Source organism: Nicotiana sylvestris, chromosome 2 (genome assembly GCF_000393655.2).
Source record: "Nicotiana sylvestris chromosome 2, ASM39365v2, whole genome shotgun sequence".
Classification (NCBI taxonomy): Eukaryota; Viridiplantae; Streptophyta; class Magnoliopsida; order Solanales; family Solanaceae; genus Nicotiana; species Nicotiana sylvestris.
Window position 1 is genome coordinate 193,359,850 of NC_091058.1, and position 18,117 is coordinate 193,377,966.

Consider the following 18,117-nt stretch of genomic DNA (forward strand, 5'->3'; position numbering starts at 1 on the left):
GTGTCTCCCTACTACAAAATAGGTTTAGTCTTGCTTTTATACGTGATGGGTAGGTCTAGGGCCGAAATAACCTTGTCCAGGGTGAAATTGTAGAAATTTCACATCACCGGCGCCCTAGCTAGCGCCAGGCGCCCTCCACGGCGCCCCACAATTTTGATCTACTGTTTTTGGCGCCACAGGTAGGGCTGGGTGCCACCTGTGGCGCCCAAATTTGCACAATGCCGGGTTTCATTCGTTTTGGCTCAAATCTCGTGCGTTTCGCCCCCCAATTGCTCCCAAATCATTTCTACACATAAAAACACTTCAAATTAATATAAATCATAGCATTTAACATCCCAAATTCATGAAACAAATGTAAATAAGAGGCGATATACATAGAAATATATATGCTTTAAGCTAAACATCAAGACCCCACACTTAAACTCTTGCTCGTTCTCGAGCAATGGGACTATCTAATAAACCCCCAACTACGTACAAGTATCAATCATAGAGGAGCACTTTAACTTTTAACCACACACTATACCCTTGACTATGATCAATACCGGCACACAAGTATGAACACACAAAAATTCACATTCTTCCCGTTTAAGCATGCCCAAATATAACCCTTCAATTCAATCAATTTCAACAACCTATTTGTCACCGCCCAACCTCAAAAGCCGACTTGTAACAACTAAGCACCCTCAATTCATGCACTTACCCAACACGAAAGTTTACAACATTACCAATCATTCATGAGATCATGGGCCCTTACGAACAAATAAAAGAGTGAATATAGTAGTCCACACATTCAAATATACTTTTGAATATAGATTAAGGACAACGCACAATTGAACAAAATTAGCTCACTCTCACAAAGAATTCATATGCATCTTGTGGCCGTACCATAAGCTTGCCCGTAGTGTATATCTCCACTAATTTAAGCTAGCCAAATCGAGGATTAATTAGGACTTTTAGGTTGTAATGTAGGCTATGGGAGGGGTAGGATATATTTAGAAATAGTGACTCACCCTACTAAGCACTTTAATACACTACATTTACAATTCAAGCTCATATTCTTCTCAACCAATTCACTTGCCACATATAACATAGCCCTCTTTTCAATTAAGCACTTCTCTATTTTTCACTAGCACAAATCAATAAGAACTGGAGGTGTTTAATTTTCTACATACATTCACACTATCATTTTTCTTTTCTTGCAATTTTATTTTCCTTTCTCTTTTTTTTTTTCTTTTCTTCACACTCCATACAATAAAGTTCATCGGCTAGTGACCTTTGATTTCAACTTTAGTACACCAACGGGCCCTTCTATGATTCCACTCAAAAGATACTCCCCAATCTCTAACCTCACTCCTTTTAGCGACTAAGTGCCTTAGAAGGTAAATGTTCAATCAATATCAAATTAAGAATAGAATGGGGTATGGCTTGTAATGTGGGTTCCAAAAGAAAGGTCTATAGGCTCAAAGGGGCTAGCAACGGAAAATTTTACTTTTATGTGACAAGCACATCTATCATCAAGAAAGAAAATGCCTACGTCATCTTCTAGATATAGCACAACTTACAATTTTCGCTTCGATTAATACACGGGGCAAGTTCTAGACTACACAGGATAGCATAGAAAATCACAAATCCTCACACACACGTTGCACATGACTCAATCAAGATGGTTCTGTTCAACTCTCAAGTCAAGAAAGCACAATTAAATGAGAAATTTAAGCAACATTGCACTATGCGACATACAAGTCAAACAATTGAGAAAAGGCGTCACAAAATAGGCTATTTACTTTACTTAGGCTTCACAATTCAAATCAAATACACGGAAAAACAGAATGTATGTCATAGCCTAATGTGTCAGCATCAACCATGTCAATGAGTACCTTATAGCGACTCAGTTTCTTCCTAAACTACTCCTAAAAAAAATATAAAAGTACCCGGTTCAAGCTACACCCTTGGAAAAGAACTGGTGCCCCAAGGAAAACCAAGGAATACTACCTAGCTATTCTAAGAAAATAAAATGACACATAAAAAAAATAAAAAATCTTTTTAGTGTTTTTAAATCGGACTTTAATCCCTCAAGAAAATTGTCCAAAAGATCCATCGTCGGGAAAAGTCCGAGCTATTTCAACTTTTTTTTTTATTTATTTATTTATTTTTTATTTTTTTAACCTAAACTATGTCTACTACGAGTTCTAAAAGAAAAACTAAATAAAAAAATAGTTTTATACAATTACACTTCAGAAAGTAATTTCCCCACCCCACACTTGAACTATGCGTAACCCTCAATGTATGATCATACAGATATATTAAAACAAGGGTAATAAATACTCCCTGAGACCCTCTCAGACCTAGCTCGGACATGATCCTCAATATTAAGGGCTGGGACGACCCCACACATAAGATCAAACATGCTCCTCAACTTTAACCTTGGGTACTTAGACTTCCCCTACTCTGCAAAATAAAAACAACACAAAACTTGACACTAAAGAAAATTAATCAATAGATACAAGATATACAGGTTGGGTTGTCTCCCAACAAGGACCTTATTTATAGTCGTGGCACGACACTGCTATTTTTGTTCAGGCCGAGCGTTTTCTCTTCTTCTTTCTCCCATGATGTCTAGCCTTTTTGCATGCTCTCGAAAGGTCTCCTCTTTCATCTCTGGTTTTTTTCTCAATCATCTTAACAAGCTCAGCTCGAAATACTACCTCCTTTAACTCAATTGTCCCATCTGGATCACTAAAATTCACATAAGGACTCTGCTTTATCCCCTTCGATTCTACCATAGTAATCATGCACAAGTCCTCATAATGCTTAGGAATATTAAGTGCCTTGTACACATTAAAAGTGACCTCCTCATCGTTAACTCTCATTTTTAACTTCCCTTCTCTCACATCAATAATTGCTCCACTAGTAGCTAAGAATGGTCGCCCCAAAATAATAGGTAGTTCCTCATCTGCCTCGTAATCAAGAACAATAAAATCAGCAGGAAGAATAAATTTTCCCACTCGAACTAACACATCCTCAATAATTCCTTCGGGAATGAATAGTGACCTATCTGCTATCTGTAAAGTGATTGTAGTAGGTCTAAGCGCCCCCAATCCGAGTTGCTTGAACAAAGAGGATGGCATCAAATTTATACTGGCCCCTAAATCACACAAGGCTCTACCAACTTCTTGTTTTCCAAGAGACAGAGGAATTGTGAAACTCCCAGGATCCTTTAACTTAGGAGGAAGTTTACTCTGAACTCTGGCACTGCACTCTTCAGTAAGTGCAACTGTTTCAAACTCTGCATGTCTTCGTTTGTTTGCCACAATATCTCTGAGATACCTTGCATACTTAGGCACTTCCTGCAAAATTTCTACCAAAGGCAGATTCACACTCACTTGGCTCAAAATATCTAGGAATTTCTTGTACTTAGCATCATTTTTTTGTTTCTGCAATCTTTGTGGAAACGGAGGTGGTGGCCTAGTCTCAATTACTGGCTTGGGTCCTTTATCATCTTTCTCATTCCCCTCAACTGGCTTGGGAGCTAATTCTCCTTCAGGATGATCTGTATTCTTCTTTTTCTTTGGAACTTCTTCTAGTGCTCTTCCATTTCTCAAGGTAACCGCATTGACCTGAGCTTTAGGATTGGGCTCAATATCACTTGGAAGAGCTCCAACTGGTCTAGTGTTTTAAGCACTAGCAAACTGTCCCATTTGACGCTCCAAATTTCTCACTGTTGTGGCGAGGGCTTGCTGTTCAACCATCACTTTCTGAGAGAGGGCTTGCTGTTCAACCATCACTTTTTTCAACATGTCTTCAAGGTGACTTGTAGGACTCTCTTGTTATTCAACCTGAGGTGGTCTATATTGCTGTTGAGGTTCTTGAGGCCTGTATTGATTTTGAGTGCCCTGGTTTCCACCCCAAGAGAAGTTTGGGTTGTTCCTCCAGTTGGGATTGTAAGTGTCCCCATACTTATTTGTTTGGCCTCGATTTTCATTACCCACAAATATACCGACTCTGGATTTTCTGGGTAGATATTGCTCATGTGACCCTCTCCACATGCTTCACAAAATATTTGAACTTGTTGTACCAGTTTCTTGTTGATACTCAAGTTCATCTGGTTGACTTGATTGGTCAGTATAGCAATCTGCGCTGATAATGCTGAGACAACATCTAACTCAAGAACCCCTACAGACTTTTGCACTGTGTGTCTGCCCATCTCTCCTTGCCAATCCGGATTGCTCTTGGAGAATTTGTTCAATAATGCATATATCTCGTCAAAGCTTTTCTCCAGCACTTGACCCCCAGCTGCAGCATCTACCACGATCTTTGTTTCAGAATGTAGCCCTTCTATGAAAGTGTGATCTAACACTTCATGCATCTGATTGTGATGAGGAGAGTCTCTGAGTAGCCCCTTGAACCTTTCCCAAGCTGAGTATAAAGATTCTCCCGCTTTCTATTTGAAGGCAACTATCTCACTTTTGATCTTTGCAGTTTTGCCTGAAGGGAAGAACCTTGCCAAAAATTTTCTTGCCAAATCATTCCATGATGTAATTGAATTAGCTGGTTCTGCTTAAGCCATTGCTTAGCCTCGCCCAATAGAGAGAATGGAAAAAGTGTAAGCCTCTCATAATCTGGAGTGACCCCGTTAGTGATGTAAGCATCACTAATCTCCAAGAAGTTCAAACTATGTTGTTGTGGATCATCGTGTGGAAGACCCATAAATTGCCCATTTGCATGAATCAGGTGGATCATGCTCTGTTTCAGCTCAAAGTGCCCAGTGATCCTGGGCTTCACTATACTAGAGGTGACATTAGCAATGCTGGGCATTGCCACCTCCTGAACAGCCATGGGTTGCTCTTCTGCCATGTCCCCAGGAAATTAAACAAGAGCCTGAATATTATTCATGTCCCTTGCTTCCCTCAACCTCCTGTGAAATGTTCTCTCAGGTTCTGGATCAAAGCCTTTAAGTCGGTCTTGGCTCCTGACCCTACGCATTCAATCAAAGTTCCTAAGATCCGAGCAACAATCAAGTAACGTTAAACTCGATGAAATAGACAATTACAGCAAAAACTAGCAAGTAGCTAACATTCAAGTCACCGGTAACGGCGCCAAAAACTTGTTTCTCCCAAACGCACACGCAAGTATACGTGGTCGACAAGTAATATAATGATAAGTTGAGTGTCGAACCCACAGAGACTTTTGTAAACTACTCGCTAAATCACTAAATTTGTTATTCAATCCAGCTAAAATCAATGTCCAATAATATGATTATATTATACTACAATTCTAAATAATAACTAAATTATCAAGTAACGAGTTGATTGTTGTGTATTCAGTAGAGACAAATATTCCAGGGTTGTGATCGATTCACCATTCGTATTGTGTTCTAATTAACTCTCCTTTTCATATAATTCACTCATGGTTGCTAATTAATCGATAAATGCTCTCATAGCCTTCTCCCGAAGTACTACTCACTTATTCTCAATAGATTAACGCATATATTCCTATGAAATCAATCTGTTAAGAACGAATTAAGATCACGATATTTAATTAAACACGGTGACTAGGTATATTCTTATCCTAACCACAAATCCGCTACCCCTAAGGGTTAAGATCATTCTCTCTTCAATTCTTCTATAATTTAAACATGCCTTTCCCAAGTATAGCATAGATAGTAAATAGAACCTAACTGCTGGCCAGACAATTAAGTAATTAAACACTGAATTGAAGAAACAACCATATATTGGTGAATTATAATCAAGGTCAAGTCAACGTTAAACAACAATATTCATGGTTAAATCACAACCCCAGAACAATGGGTGTTTAGCCACTCATGATGTAATCAAACAATTGCATAAGTTTTGATTAATTGAAAAATACAAGAAAAGATGAAGAATTCTGAGATGTTCTTGCTCCTCAATGTTTCTTGCGTGTATATTTTCTCCAAGGTGGGTCTCCCTACTCAAAAATAGGTTTAGTCTTGCTTTTATACGTGTTGGGTAGGTATAGGGCCCAAATAACCTTGTCCCGGGTGAAATTGGAGAAGTTTCACGTCACCGGTGCCCTGGCTAGCGCCAGGCACCCTCCACGGCGCCCCACAATTTTGATCTACTGTTTTTGGCGCCACATATAGGGCAGGTGGCGCCCAAATTCGCACACTGCCCGGTTTCGTTCGTTTTGGCTCAAATCTCGTGCATTTCGCCCCCCAATTGCTCCTGAATCATTCCTACACATAAAAACACTTCAAATTAATATAAATCATAGCATTTAAAATCCCAAATTCATGAAACAAATGTAAAATATGAGGCGATATACATAGAAATATATATGTTTTAAGCTAAACATCATTCTCCGTACCGATCGGCAAGACTCTAATAAACCAGCTTGTGATTCATGACTCCTATGAACCTAGAGCTCTAATACCAACTTGTCACTACCCCGGTTCGCCCTCCGTGGACCATTGTGATAGCACCTAGTCTCTACCACTAGGTAAGCCTAAAATGCGGAAGATAAACCAATTTGCGGAAGAAAACAATTTAAAACAAAAATAGTTTAATAAAACAGCGTTTAAAAGTGCCGCTCGGCATACACAATATTAATTCTCAAAAACTAATACATTTTTCCAAAACCCGAAAACCCATGAATCACATGTTATGAATATCTAACTCCGGAATGTTTACATCAACAGAAAAGATAGAAGGGCTATCACTATAAGATAGAATTGAAAGGGACTCCTCAGTCTGAGGAGGTGGCATATACACCTTTAAGTCTCTAGAACAGTCAACTCGCCTCAAGGGTGATAAAACAACACTTTGAAAGTGTAATAAAATAGCGTTTAAAAGTGCCGCTTGGCATACACAATATTAACTCTCAAAAACTAATACATTTTTCCAAAACCCGAAAACCCATGAATCAGAAGTTATGAATATCTAAATAGTGTAATAAAACAGCGTTTAAAAGTGCCGCTCAGCATACACAATATTAACTCTCAAAAACTCATACATTTTTCCAAAGCTCAGAAACCCATGAATCACAAGTTATGAATATCTAACTTCGGAATGTCTACATCAACAAAAAAGATAGAAGGGCTATCACTACAAGATAGAATTGAAAGGGACTCCTCAGTCTGCGGAGGCGGCATATATACCTTGAAGTCTCTAGAACAGTCAAGTTGCCTCAAGGGTGATAGGACTGGGTCGAAGTACCTGGATCTGCACATGAAAAACATGCGCAGAAAGGGCATGAGTACACCACAGTAGTACTCAGTAAGTGTCAAGCATAACCTTGATCGGGTAATGACGAGGAAGGTCAGGGCCCTACTGAGATAAAATAAAAATATAAGGTATGACAGAATAAGATAAGCAATAAAGTTGAAAACTAACAATAAGGATTTAATACAGGAATATAAGGAATTCAATAATAGAAATAGAGGCAAAACAATCACAAGGAGATACCATTCTTTATAATAATAATAATCGGGGATCTCTCAGTATCCCGAGGATCTCTTAGTATCCTCAATATATGATAGGGATCTCTCAGTATCCCGAGGATCTCTTAGTATCCTCAATATATGATAGGGATCTCTTGGTATCCCGAGGATCTCTCGGTGTCCTCAATATATGCTAGGGACCTCTTTGTATCCTTAATGTATAATAGGGATCTCTTAGTATCCCGAGGATCTCTTGGTATCCTAAATATATGCTAGTGATCTCTGAAATTCTGTGGGGTATGCAATGTAATAAGCTCGCAGCTTTACAAGAGTCAGAGAGTCTTCCCTAAGCACTGGAACAAAAGGCTAGCAAATAAAATAAAAAAGAAGGCTTCAAGCTAAGTATAGTGACCTAAAGAGGAAATGATCTTATAACAATAGTCTCACTACAACATTCTATGCACTCCGTAAGAAAGCGGCACCTATCGTGGCTAATGAACAGGGAAAAAAGTAATATTCGAGATCATATAAGTTGCACAAAATTTCAATAGTTGTGGGCACTAAGATATGCCAAGTACTCATGCAACAAGTGGTAGAATGACCAGTAAAAGTAATTGCTTACTTTTTAAAGAAAACTAAGAAGGCACGAATGGAATTATTCAATCAATGACATAGAGTTAGTTACATTATGAATGAACTTAAAATTTTGGAGTATTATCATGCAGCATATATGTTTACATTCCTACAGCTACAGGAAACTTTGGTATAAGTTAAAAGAAATAACTGAGTCCACCTCACAGACAAAGGCTTGAATTGGTAGAAGATTATATTATGGATGTTCCATTGCGTCTACCAACAGCGAAAGTAATAACTAATACCCTGAGCTACAGATCAGAAGATAGCTTAAGCCTACTTAAAGGCTGAGAGAGAAGAGGAAACAAAAGAGTTACATCAGCTAAGTGAATCATGAGTCTTATTATTTGACCCAAATAGATATAGAAATCCTGATTCAAAACACGAGAAAATCACTTTTAATATCAAAGGTACAAGAGAGATAGTACAACAACCATATTTTATAATGGCTTTACGATAAAGCAATTAAAAAGAGTGCCAGCCTCAGAAAGAGTAAGTATGAAGCTCCCACTGGATTGTATATGCACCAGCGGTGCAAGTATTATAGTAGATCTTTAAGGTGTGGATGTGAATATGTTATGAAAGCCACAGAAGATACGATGCATGTGTCACGACCCCGGTTCGCCCTCCGTGAACCATCGTGATGGCACCTAGTCTCTATGACTTGGTAAGCCTAAATTTCGGAAGAAAACCCAAACGTTTGCGGAAGAAAAACAATTTAAAATAGGAATAAAGTAATAATAGTGTTTAAATGTTCCACTCGGCATACACCATGTTTAACTCTCAATAACAATACATAAATCTAAGACCCGGAAACCCATGAATCACAAACTAAGAGAAATATTACATAGCTTTAACTCTGGAATGTCTAATCAGAACAGAAAAATACATAAGAGTTGAATACTAAAAGCTGGAATAAGAAAGGGACTCTCTGTCTGCGGACGCGACAGAGGTACCTCGAAGTATCTAGAGCAGTCGCCTCCCTTAAGGATGGTAGGCCTGAGTAGCTGTACCAAGATCTGCACATAAAAAACATGCGTAGAAGGGGCGTGAGTACACCACAGCAGTACTCAGTAATTTCCAAGTCTAACCTCAGTTGGGTAGTGACGAGGAAGGTCAGGACCCTACTGAGATAAAATAAAGAATATGAGACATGACAGTATAAGATAAGCAGTACAGTTGAAAATCTACAGTAAGAATCTACACAGGATAATAAGGATTATAATAACGGAAACAGAAATAATGGCAAACACCAGGAAGTACCACTCATAACAAGGATGATAACCGGGGATTTCTTAGTATCCTGAGGATCTCTTAGTACCCTCAATATATACCAGGGATCTCTTGGTATCCCGATGATCTCTCGTTATCCTCAATGTATGCTAGGGATCTCTTAGTATCCATAATGTATGATAGGGATCTCTTGGTATCCCGAGGATCTCTCGGTATCCTCAATATAATCTAGGGATCTCTTGGTATCCTCAATGTATGATAGGGATCTTTTGGTATCACGAGGATCCCTCGGTATCCTCAATATATGTGGCAAGGATCTCTTGGTATCCTGCACCTCAGTTTAGATCATAAATACGTACAGGGGATCTCCCAGGATCCCATCCCGTATTCCCAAAGTAAAAACACACAGCATAAACACAAGAATACCCAATTAAGCTAAATTTCGTAACAAGTAAACAGTTAATTCTAGCATAACATGCTTCACGTAATGCAATTAAGGCAGTTTAAGCAAATAGGAAATTAAGTCAACTAAACATGCTTTTCTAAACTAGCAATAGGTAAATTCACAAGTAGAATAAAAAAGGAAAAAGAACTCAATTGAAATACTTAAGGAAAAATCGGATTTTCAATAATTAGCTCAAGTACGTGCTCGCCACCTCACGTACAAGGCAATTCAATTATCAAATATATTATATCCAAGGTCCCCACACAAGGTTAGACAAGTCACTTACCTCGAACCGGCTCAAAATCAATTCGAAACCACGCTCTTGCCACGAGTACTCCACTCCAAATGGCCCAAATATATTAAATTCAATTTCATAATGTTAATAACACTTCAAGTAACTGATTCTACAACTAAATTCTAAGCTAATACGTGAAATTATATAAAATGACCAAAATGCCCCTCGGGCCAACGTCTCAGAATCGGGTAAAATTCACATTTCTAGAATCCTTACACCCTCACGAGTCTAATCATATCAAAATTATCTCAATCCAATGTTAAATCCCCAATTGAAACTCAAATTCTTGACCTAAGAACTTTTCCCCAATTTTCATACAAATTTCCGAAATTAAAGGATGAATTCATATTTAGATTACTGGGTTACAAGAAAAAAGGAGTTAGGAATCATTACCCAATCGATAGCTCTGAAAATCCCTCAAAATCTCGGTCAAATCCGAGCTCCCAAGCTTAAGTTTTCTCAAAAATGGCTAAACCCTCGTTTTGAAATTTTTATATTTTGCCCAGTTGTTTCCGCATCTGCGGTCCACTAACCGCATCTGCGTCCCGCTTTTGCGGAAAAAAGGTCGCACCTGTGACTTTCACTTAGAGGCCTCAATCCGAACCTGCGATTCCCTTTTCGCAGATGCGGCACCGCTTCTACGGTATTACCTCCGCATCTGTGGAACCTGTAGCTCCTTCCCAACTCCATTTCTGTGATGGCTCCACCGCATCTGCGGCTCCTGCTGGACTTGCCCAATTCCGCTTCAACAGTTGAAATGCCGCTTCTGCGGCTCTGCACCTGTGGGACCCAAACCGCAGGTGCGGTTATGACAGATACCAGCAATGCAAAAATCTTCCTAGGTCCAAATTCAACTTCCGTTAAGCACCCGAAACTCACCCGAGGCCCCCGGGACCTCAACCAAACATGCCAACCAATCCCAAAACATCATTCAAATTTGTTCCAACCTTTGGAACACAAAAACTTCAGCTCTAAAGCTGATGTTTTCCAGTTACAACACAAAAACTTCAGCTCTAGAGCTGAAGTTTCCCAGTTACAACACAAAAACTTCAGCTCTAGTGCTTAAGTTTCCCAGATACAACACAAAAACTTCAGCTCTAGTGCTGAAGTTTCCAATTAAAACACAAAAACTTCAGCTCTAGAGCTGAAGTTTCCAGTTACAACACAAAAACATCAGCTCTAGAGCTGAAGTTTGCGTGATTGCCTTTGCTACTTCAGCCCCGTGTGCTGAAGTTATGCGAAAAAGCGGGTGCACTTGCAATTTTATTTGTAAAGCGGGCACAAGTTAAAATGTGACATAAAAAGCGGGTATAGATGCAAATGCCCCGTTTGGGTAAATGTTTGGGCTTGGTTTGTGGGAATTGCTTTTGGGCCGAATTTGGGTGTAAAGAAGGGCCCAATTTAACAAGACAAACCTTTTTCCAATTCTTTCTTTTATTTTCTAATTTTTCTTTTCTTTTAATTAAAATCCTACAAATTAAAAATCCTTAATTATCCAAAAGTGTGAAATTAAACTAATTAGCTAATTATAAAATTATAAACAATACTTAATTCTATATTAAAAGTGAAAAATCAATAAGCTAAAAATTAAAAGACAAAAAATGTAAAAATGAGCTATTTTTGTGATTTTCAAATTTCTATCAAACAAATAATTACTGGTTAATTCTAAAAATGTAAACAAATCCTAAATGCAATGCATGATATTTTGGTATTTTTTCATGATTAAAGTAAAATTAAACATGCATAAAATGCAAACAATTAAATAAAAATCCTATAAATTGGCAAATAATTGGAAAAAAAAAATCTGTTTTCTTTGATTCTATAGGAGCAATTATATAGGGCAAAAATTACGTGCTTACAGTATACGGATCAAGAAATTACCCATTGGCACGTGTGGGATGATATGGCTCGAGATTTTGTTCGCCAGTTCCAATATAATGTGGACATTTCTCCCGACAGAAACTCTTTGTCCAATTTGAAAAAGAAAGTCGCGGAAAGCTTCCGCGAATATGCTGTCAAATTGCATGAGCAAGATGCTAGGGTAAAGCCTCCAATGAATGAAATTGAAATGGTCACGGTATTTCTACAGGCCCAAGAAGGGGACTACTTGTAGAACATGATGTCCGTTATGAATGTCGTTTGCTAAGGCTATTAAAATTTGGGAGATGGTAGAAAGTGTGCTAAAAACGAGTCGAATCTTGAGTCATGATGCTTTTAAAGACATATCACCAAATGTCCAAAATGGTTCAGAGGATTTGATAAATGAAAATGAGAGAGAAGAAGGAGCCATGATGGCTTCCAGCTCGAGGGGGCCCTGCAGGTCATTCAGCCAATCATATATGCCTCTTGAGGTCCCTCAACATTATTATCCCCTTCAAGATGTTGTTATGTCGTGGCACCACCTCCTTATGCGGTGATGAACCCGCAACCTTACATGCAGCCACAAGAGAGCCTTTCAGAAAAAGTCAGTTCACCCTATTGGTGAATCGTATTCAAGCTTGTTCAAAAAGCTAATCGGGCTAGATCTATTGCAGTCACTGGCCCCGAAATGGCCGAACCCCGAGTCCCCATCACATTGAGTTGATGCTAGATGTGAATACTACTCTGGAGCAGTAGGACACGATTCAGAGGGCTGTTGGAACCTCAAAGGGCAGTTGAAGATTTGATTGAAGATGAGAGAATTGTTTTTCAAGATGAAGAATCTCTTGATGTGATGAACAATCTGTTGCCTGCCCATAACATTGGGCCAATAGTCAGAATAGTTTGTGAAGCTGAGGAATTTGATCCGGCACTAAAGGCCGTTGCAGCCATTGCCGAGACAGAAGAAAAACCAAAAAATGGTCGCCAAGCATGAAAGTTCCCCATCAGACGGGAGTCTTAGTAGCCAGTCTTGCTACCTTTTCTGCATCCGGATTATCTCAGGGTGTGATCCGAATGTTTTACCTTATTGTTTTACTTTCTGATGCAAACCCTTCTATCTTCAAAAAATTGGAAAAAAAATCAAAAATCAAATGAAATTAATATTTCATTGTCCAGGAATGTCTCTTTTCTTAATCTTGTCATTTTCTTTCTTATTCTCTTTTTAGTTCTGTTAAATGCAGATTTCAATAACATGACATGCTTGCGGACTTCATGCCCAGATCTTGAAAGCTGTCAAACCTCGAAATAATGAATCAAGGATTAGATCGCAATGAAGATAAAGTTTAAGGAAATAAAACAAAGAGTTGGAACAACTAAAGGAAAATTTGTTCCCAGATTGGTAAGGTCCATACATCGCAACAAGAGTACTGCCAAAAGAGTGCGTTGCAGTTGGGACACATCGAAGGAAATGTCCCTGAAATAATTTTCAATGCACATGCAGTCAAAAGGTACTATGTTGAATCCTCTATATAGTACTAATATTCTACGATTGGGATGATGAAGGCTTTCATTCTCACTACCTAACACTATCAATTTGCAAACCCTTTGAGCCGGCTCCCATTCTTTGATCACCCTCTTTGGAACGTGAAAGTGTTATTGAAAAATGAAATGAAAAAAACAAAAAGAAAAAAGAAGAAAAAGAAAAAAAAGTACAAAGAAAAGAGGAAGAAAAGACAAAGAAAATGAAATGAAAAAAAATGAAAAAAAGAGAGGGGAAAAAGGAAAGGAAAAAGAAAGAGAAAACAAAACGAAACAAAACAAAGTTCCCTGAACTACGTTCAATTTGATTCCGAAAGGATACGTAGGCAGCCGTTCTCTAGGGTTCAGTCACACCAAAATAAAAATCTAAATTCCCCCAAAAGTGAAACTGGGGCAGATGTTATAACGTTTCAGCGATGGTTTCGCCCGAAAGGTTACAAAGTTGTAATTTAATCCAAATTCTTTTTACCCCAAATCATGTTCAAGTCCTTCCGATCAATCAGTGATAATGTTCAAGGATTGGAGAGTGCAACTACTTGAATCCGATGCAATCCAAATGAGAGAAATAAAATGAGTGAGTTTTTTTGGTGAAAACCCACACGAGCATCGTAAGGCGATGGTAAGCGGAGAAATTGAAAATGAGAGTCTTGTTAGTGAAAACTCGCAAAGAGCACTATAAGGAGATGGTGAGAAGAGAAATGAGAAAGGTCAGCTCGTGAAAACCCGCAAAGGGCACTCCTGATCGAAAAGAGGATCTCCACAACCATCGGCACCGACAGAGTCCTGGCAAGGTTTCTCGATTTTGAGGCAAAAGTTGCGATGAATTTTTGAGAGTAAGATGGTTTACACAGATCAGGCATTGATAACTAGGAATTATGATGCATTTTACACTCCTTCATGCTTAAGTTTTGATTAGAAATGTGTACAAAATAGTCCCAAAAGGCTCACAAGACGTGCTTGATTGCAGGTTTGATCAACAAGGTGACAAGATGTCAAAAGCCAGCTCAAAAAGGAGTGAAACTTGCAAAAGTACCAAAACAAGGCAAAGCACAGTCAAACAGGGCTAGTGCGGCCACACACCATTCTATGCGGTCCGCACAAGTGAAGTTCAGAGAGTATGTAACTCAGGCAAAAAGGGAAATGCAGCCACACTTGATTTTCTACGGCCCGCATTGGAGTCATTGCGGCCGCATTCGATTTAGTGCGGTCCGAAGAGGCCACAGTTCAGAGAGTTTCCAGTTGAGGATTGAAGCCCAATGTGGTCCGCTCTCCATTTCATGCGGACCGCACTAGAAGCCACCGCAGCCGCAATTGATGTTGTGCGGTCTGCATTGCCCAAGTTCAGAGAACTTGATATTCAAGTCAAGAGCCTTAGTGTGGCCGCACGTGATTTTGTGCGGTCCGCACTAGCCCCGCAAGGGTATTTTTGTCCAAATGTTTCAGCTTAGTATAAATAGCTTCTTTTGCCATTTTTTAGGATAGCAGAGAGTTTGTACTGAAGGATGCCCTAGTGACTTCGATATTTTTAGCTATTTTGAGTAATTTTAGCTTTATTTCAACATTGAATCTTCATGTTTAATTTAGCAATTAATTGATATAAGTTTTTTCTTCATCTACTTCTTTGTTTTCTTCTCTAATTATGAGTAGCTAGACCCATAAGCTAGGGTTGTGGCTCAACCCTAGTGTGGGTAATTGATGGGTCTTATGTTTTAGGGCTTGATTGATTATGGGTATTTGATATTTGGACTAATTTCATGTTTAATTGCTGAATTGGTGGTTGCAAACACTAGTTTGTGTTTAGTTGACTTTGGCTCTTCTTAAGAAAGAAAGCCCAAGTCTCTGAAATTGGTCCAACAAGGAATTGGGGCATACTCAAGAGATTGATAGCCCCAATTAAAGGGTTAAACCTAGAGATAGTAATACCCGACTTGAACCTTGATTGCTTGTGCAAATTTGCATACCCAATTGGTCTTGAGAAACTCATTTCGAGAAAAACACTCGAACTACCGAGAGGTGTAGATTGAGTGGAATTGTGCAATGGTTATATCATACTCCTCAAATGTGACAATCATGCCTTAGACTCAAGTATCCGTAAATTGACCACCTAGGAGAAAGTCACTACCCTAATGCCTTTTAATCATTTGAACAACTCGCAATAGTTTAATCTTAGCTTATTTTAGTTTAATTGATCATTGTAGTTCTATACAATTAGAAGTAAATCAAAACCCAAAATGTTTAGAAGTGCAATTAAGAGCAAATACACAACTCCACTTTAGATAGACACCTGACTCCAATTTCTAGCTCCCTGTGGAAATCGATCTCGACCTTAATCGGGTAAAAGTTGTTTCGACCTCTCTCACTACTCAATAGTAGTGTAGGGTTGGCCTTGATCACCTTTTTGGCACCCTTGCCGGGGCGCTAACAGTTTTGGCTATCTATCTAAATACTTTTGTGTATTATTCTTCTTTCCTTCTGTGTTACTAATTTGTTTGTGTCACAACTTCAGGTATAAAATGGAAACAAAATTAAACAATGCACCTCTTGGAGATCTTCCACTAGGGGATGAAGTAGATGATAATGTTGAAGATGAGGTCCCTGTTGTGCCTCACGGACAAATGAGAGGCTGCCAAGCCAATGATAATATTCCAAACCCTCTCCTGCCACCTCCAAGAGTGGCTCATAGAGTGCTTCCAAACCAAGGCTATGTAAGTGCTATTGTCCCACCGCGAATTTGGGTAGGCAATTTTCAAATAACCAATGTGATGCTGACATTGCTGGAGCAGCGTAGGTATTTCACGGGCGCTGCAAATCAAAATGCATACAAATATATCAAGGGGTTTGTGGATACATGTTGGGGGAGCAAGCAAACTAATGTGTCCGAGGATGCATTGCGGTTGAGATTCTTTCCATTTTCACTTAGAGGGAAAGCACTTGATTGGCTTGAGCGACTTCCCAACCATTCCATCACTACTTGGGATGAGTTGGTGGATAAGTTCATTACAAAATTTTTCTTACCGGGGCATATGGCTGCATTAAGAGATGACATATTGGCCTTCAAGCAAGAGCCCACGGAACCTTTGCATGAGATTTGGGAGCGTTATAGAACAATGGTAAAGGAATACCCCAACAATAATATGACCGAGGTGATGATCCAACAAACCTTTTACCGGGGCATTAACACAACAAACCAATGCATGGTGAACCAACTTGCTGGGGCCAACTTTATGAAGCTATCTTATGATGAGTCTTGTGACATTCTTGACGAGATGGTTGACACCTCTTCTACATGGCAAAGTAGAGCCAACGTCCCCCGGGGTGACCCCACAGTCACTCATTTGCACAAGGAGTTACATGAAGAGATTGGGGTGTGTTGGGTTATTTTGTAGTATTTGACGGTGTATATAAGGCTGAAAAATAATGTATATATGTTGTTATTGTTTAATTCTTGTGTTGTTGGTGTTTTCTTGAATTTGGAGGAAGTAAGGATTATAGAAGAGATACTGCCCGTTTTAATATAATGTAAGTTTGTAATTCATTGTACGATAGTTGTACCTTTCTTAGCTTAATGATAGTATTATTATTGTTGTTGTAGATTAAGGTGCGAAGAGACGAGTTCAACTTGGTGATTGGAAAGATTGTGATAAGGTATGTTAAGGCTAAACCTTTCCTTCATTTTTGGCATGATCCAGTAACTACATGTGTTTTGATAACAAGACGTAAAGAGAAGTTCATATTACTGAATTTATGTACATTTTTCTAGTTTTATAAGTTATAGCTTTCTTCCTTATCGGGACTTCATATTCAGTTTAGTTTTGTCAAGAGAGCAGAAAGTATATGTATATATATATATACAGTATTACAGTAATTGGTAAGAGATTGAATGTAGCTGTAGAAGAGTTGAGTAAGAAGAAATCGATTTTGCATCCCTAAGGAATGAGTATTTATCCACCCATATGGTAAAAAGAAAAGAGAGAATCAGAAGGTAGATACAAGTTTAGGTAAAAGAAGCAAGGCGGCGAAGGGTACGAGGTACATAGTTAGTGAAGATTATCAGTATTTAAAATTCAAGCAGAGAAATATTAGTATTTGAGTTACCGTCAACGGTAACTGAAGTATGTACAATTGGCCACATCCAGCTTAGTTATGCCATGTGGGAGCTAACAAATACTGTTTAATAGAAGAATGGGATATAATAATCCAGCTGGGCTTAGACTAACCCAAAATTGTGGATGGATTGTTATTATTAACTGACATTTTCGAAGGATATTGTAAACACAGTAATAGTTCTTTGCGTGAGACACCCCGATGGTGCACTCTAGAATAGTATATTTAAATATGAATACTAGAATGTCCAGAAAAGTTTCAGAAGATAGGCAGTGGAATCCTAGAAGAGATAAATATTTACTTTTGTATGGCTCTCATCCCTAATAAAGAGAGAATGCTAGGGGCGACTCGAAGAGCTAGTGGATAGAGTAAGGGGAGATAAAAGCGAAAGAATATTTTGTTGAAATTTCCATAATAAGGTAATAGACAAAAATATTAGCAAGAGAATAAGAAGAGAGTAAATAAAGTATTATAAGTAAGATGTGATAAATGGGTGATAACGGTAAATCAAATATGATATGATAACGGAGTCTATGGTCAAGTGAAGAAAAAGACATGAGGTGACACGCTTTGGAATAATAAAAGAGTATT

General features: G+C 38.6%; 1 protein-coding gene across 1 annotated transcript; it reads right to left on the reverse strand.

Annotated features, from left to right (window-relative positions):
• Positions 1-2,576: 2,576 nt before the first annotated feature.
• Positions 2,577-4,854, reverse strand: LOC104227388 (uncharacterized). The gene is made up of 4 exons (XM_070167138.1): positions 4,465-4,854; positions 4,076-4,366; positions 3,720-3,770; positions 2,577-3,617 (listed from the first exon to the last, which is right to left on the reverse strand). Exons 1-4 carry the CDS (start codon positions 4,852-4,854, stop codon positions 2,577-2,579), a joined length of 1,773 nt encoding a protein of 590 aa, XP_070023239.1.
• Between the last annotated feature and the right edge of the window lie 13,263 nt (positions 4,855-18,117).

Excerpts from the sequence above, each read along its gene's own strand:
- LOC104227388 (XM_070167138.1), bottom strand. The coding sequence starts at position 4,854 with ATGGCAGAAGAGCAACCCATGGCTGTTCAGGAGGTGGCAATGCCCAGC. Across the intron at positions 4,367-4,464 it reads CAAAACTGCAAAGATCAAAA|ATGCATGAAGTGTTAGATCA; the intron begins GTGAGATAGTTG and ends CATCACAATCAG. Across the intron at positions 3,771-4,075 it reads TGAGTATCAACAAGAAACTG|CAAGCCCTCTCTCAGAAAGT; the intron begins GTACAACAAGTT and ends ATGGTTGAACAG.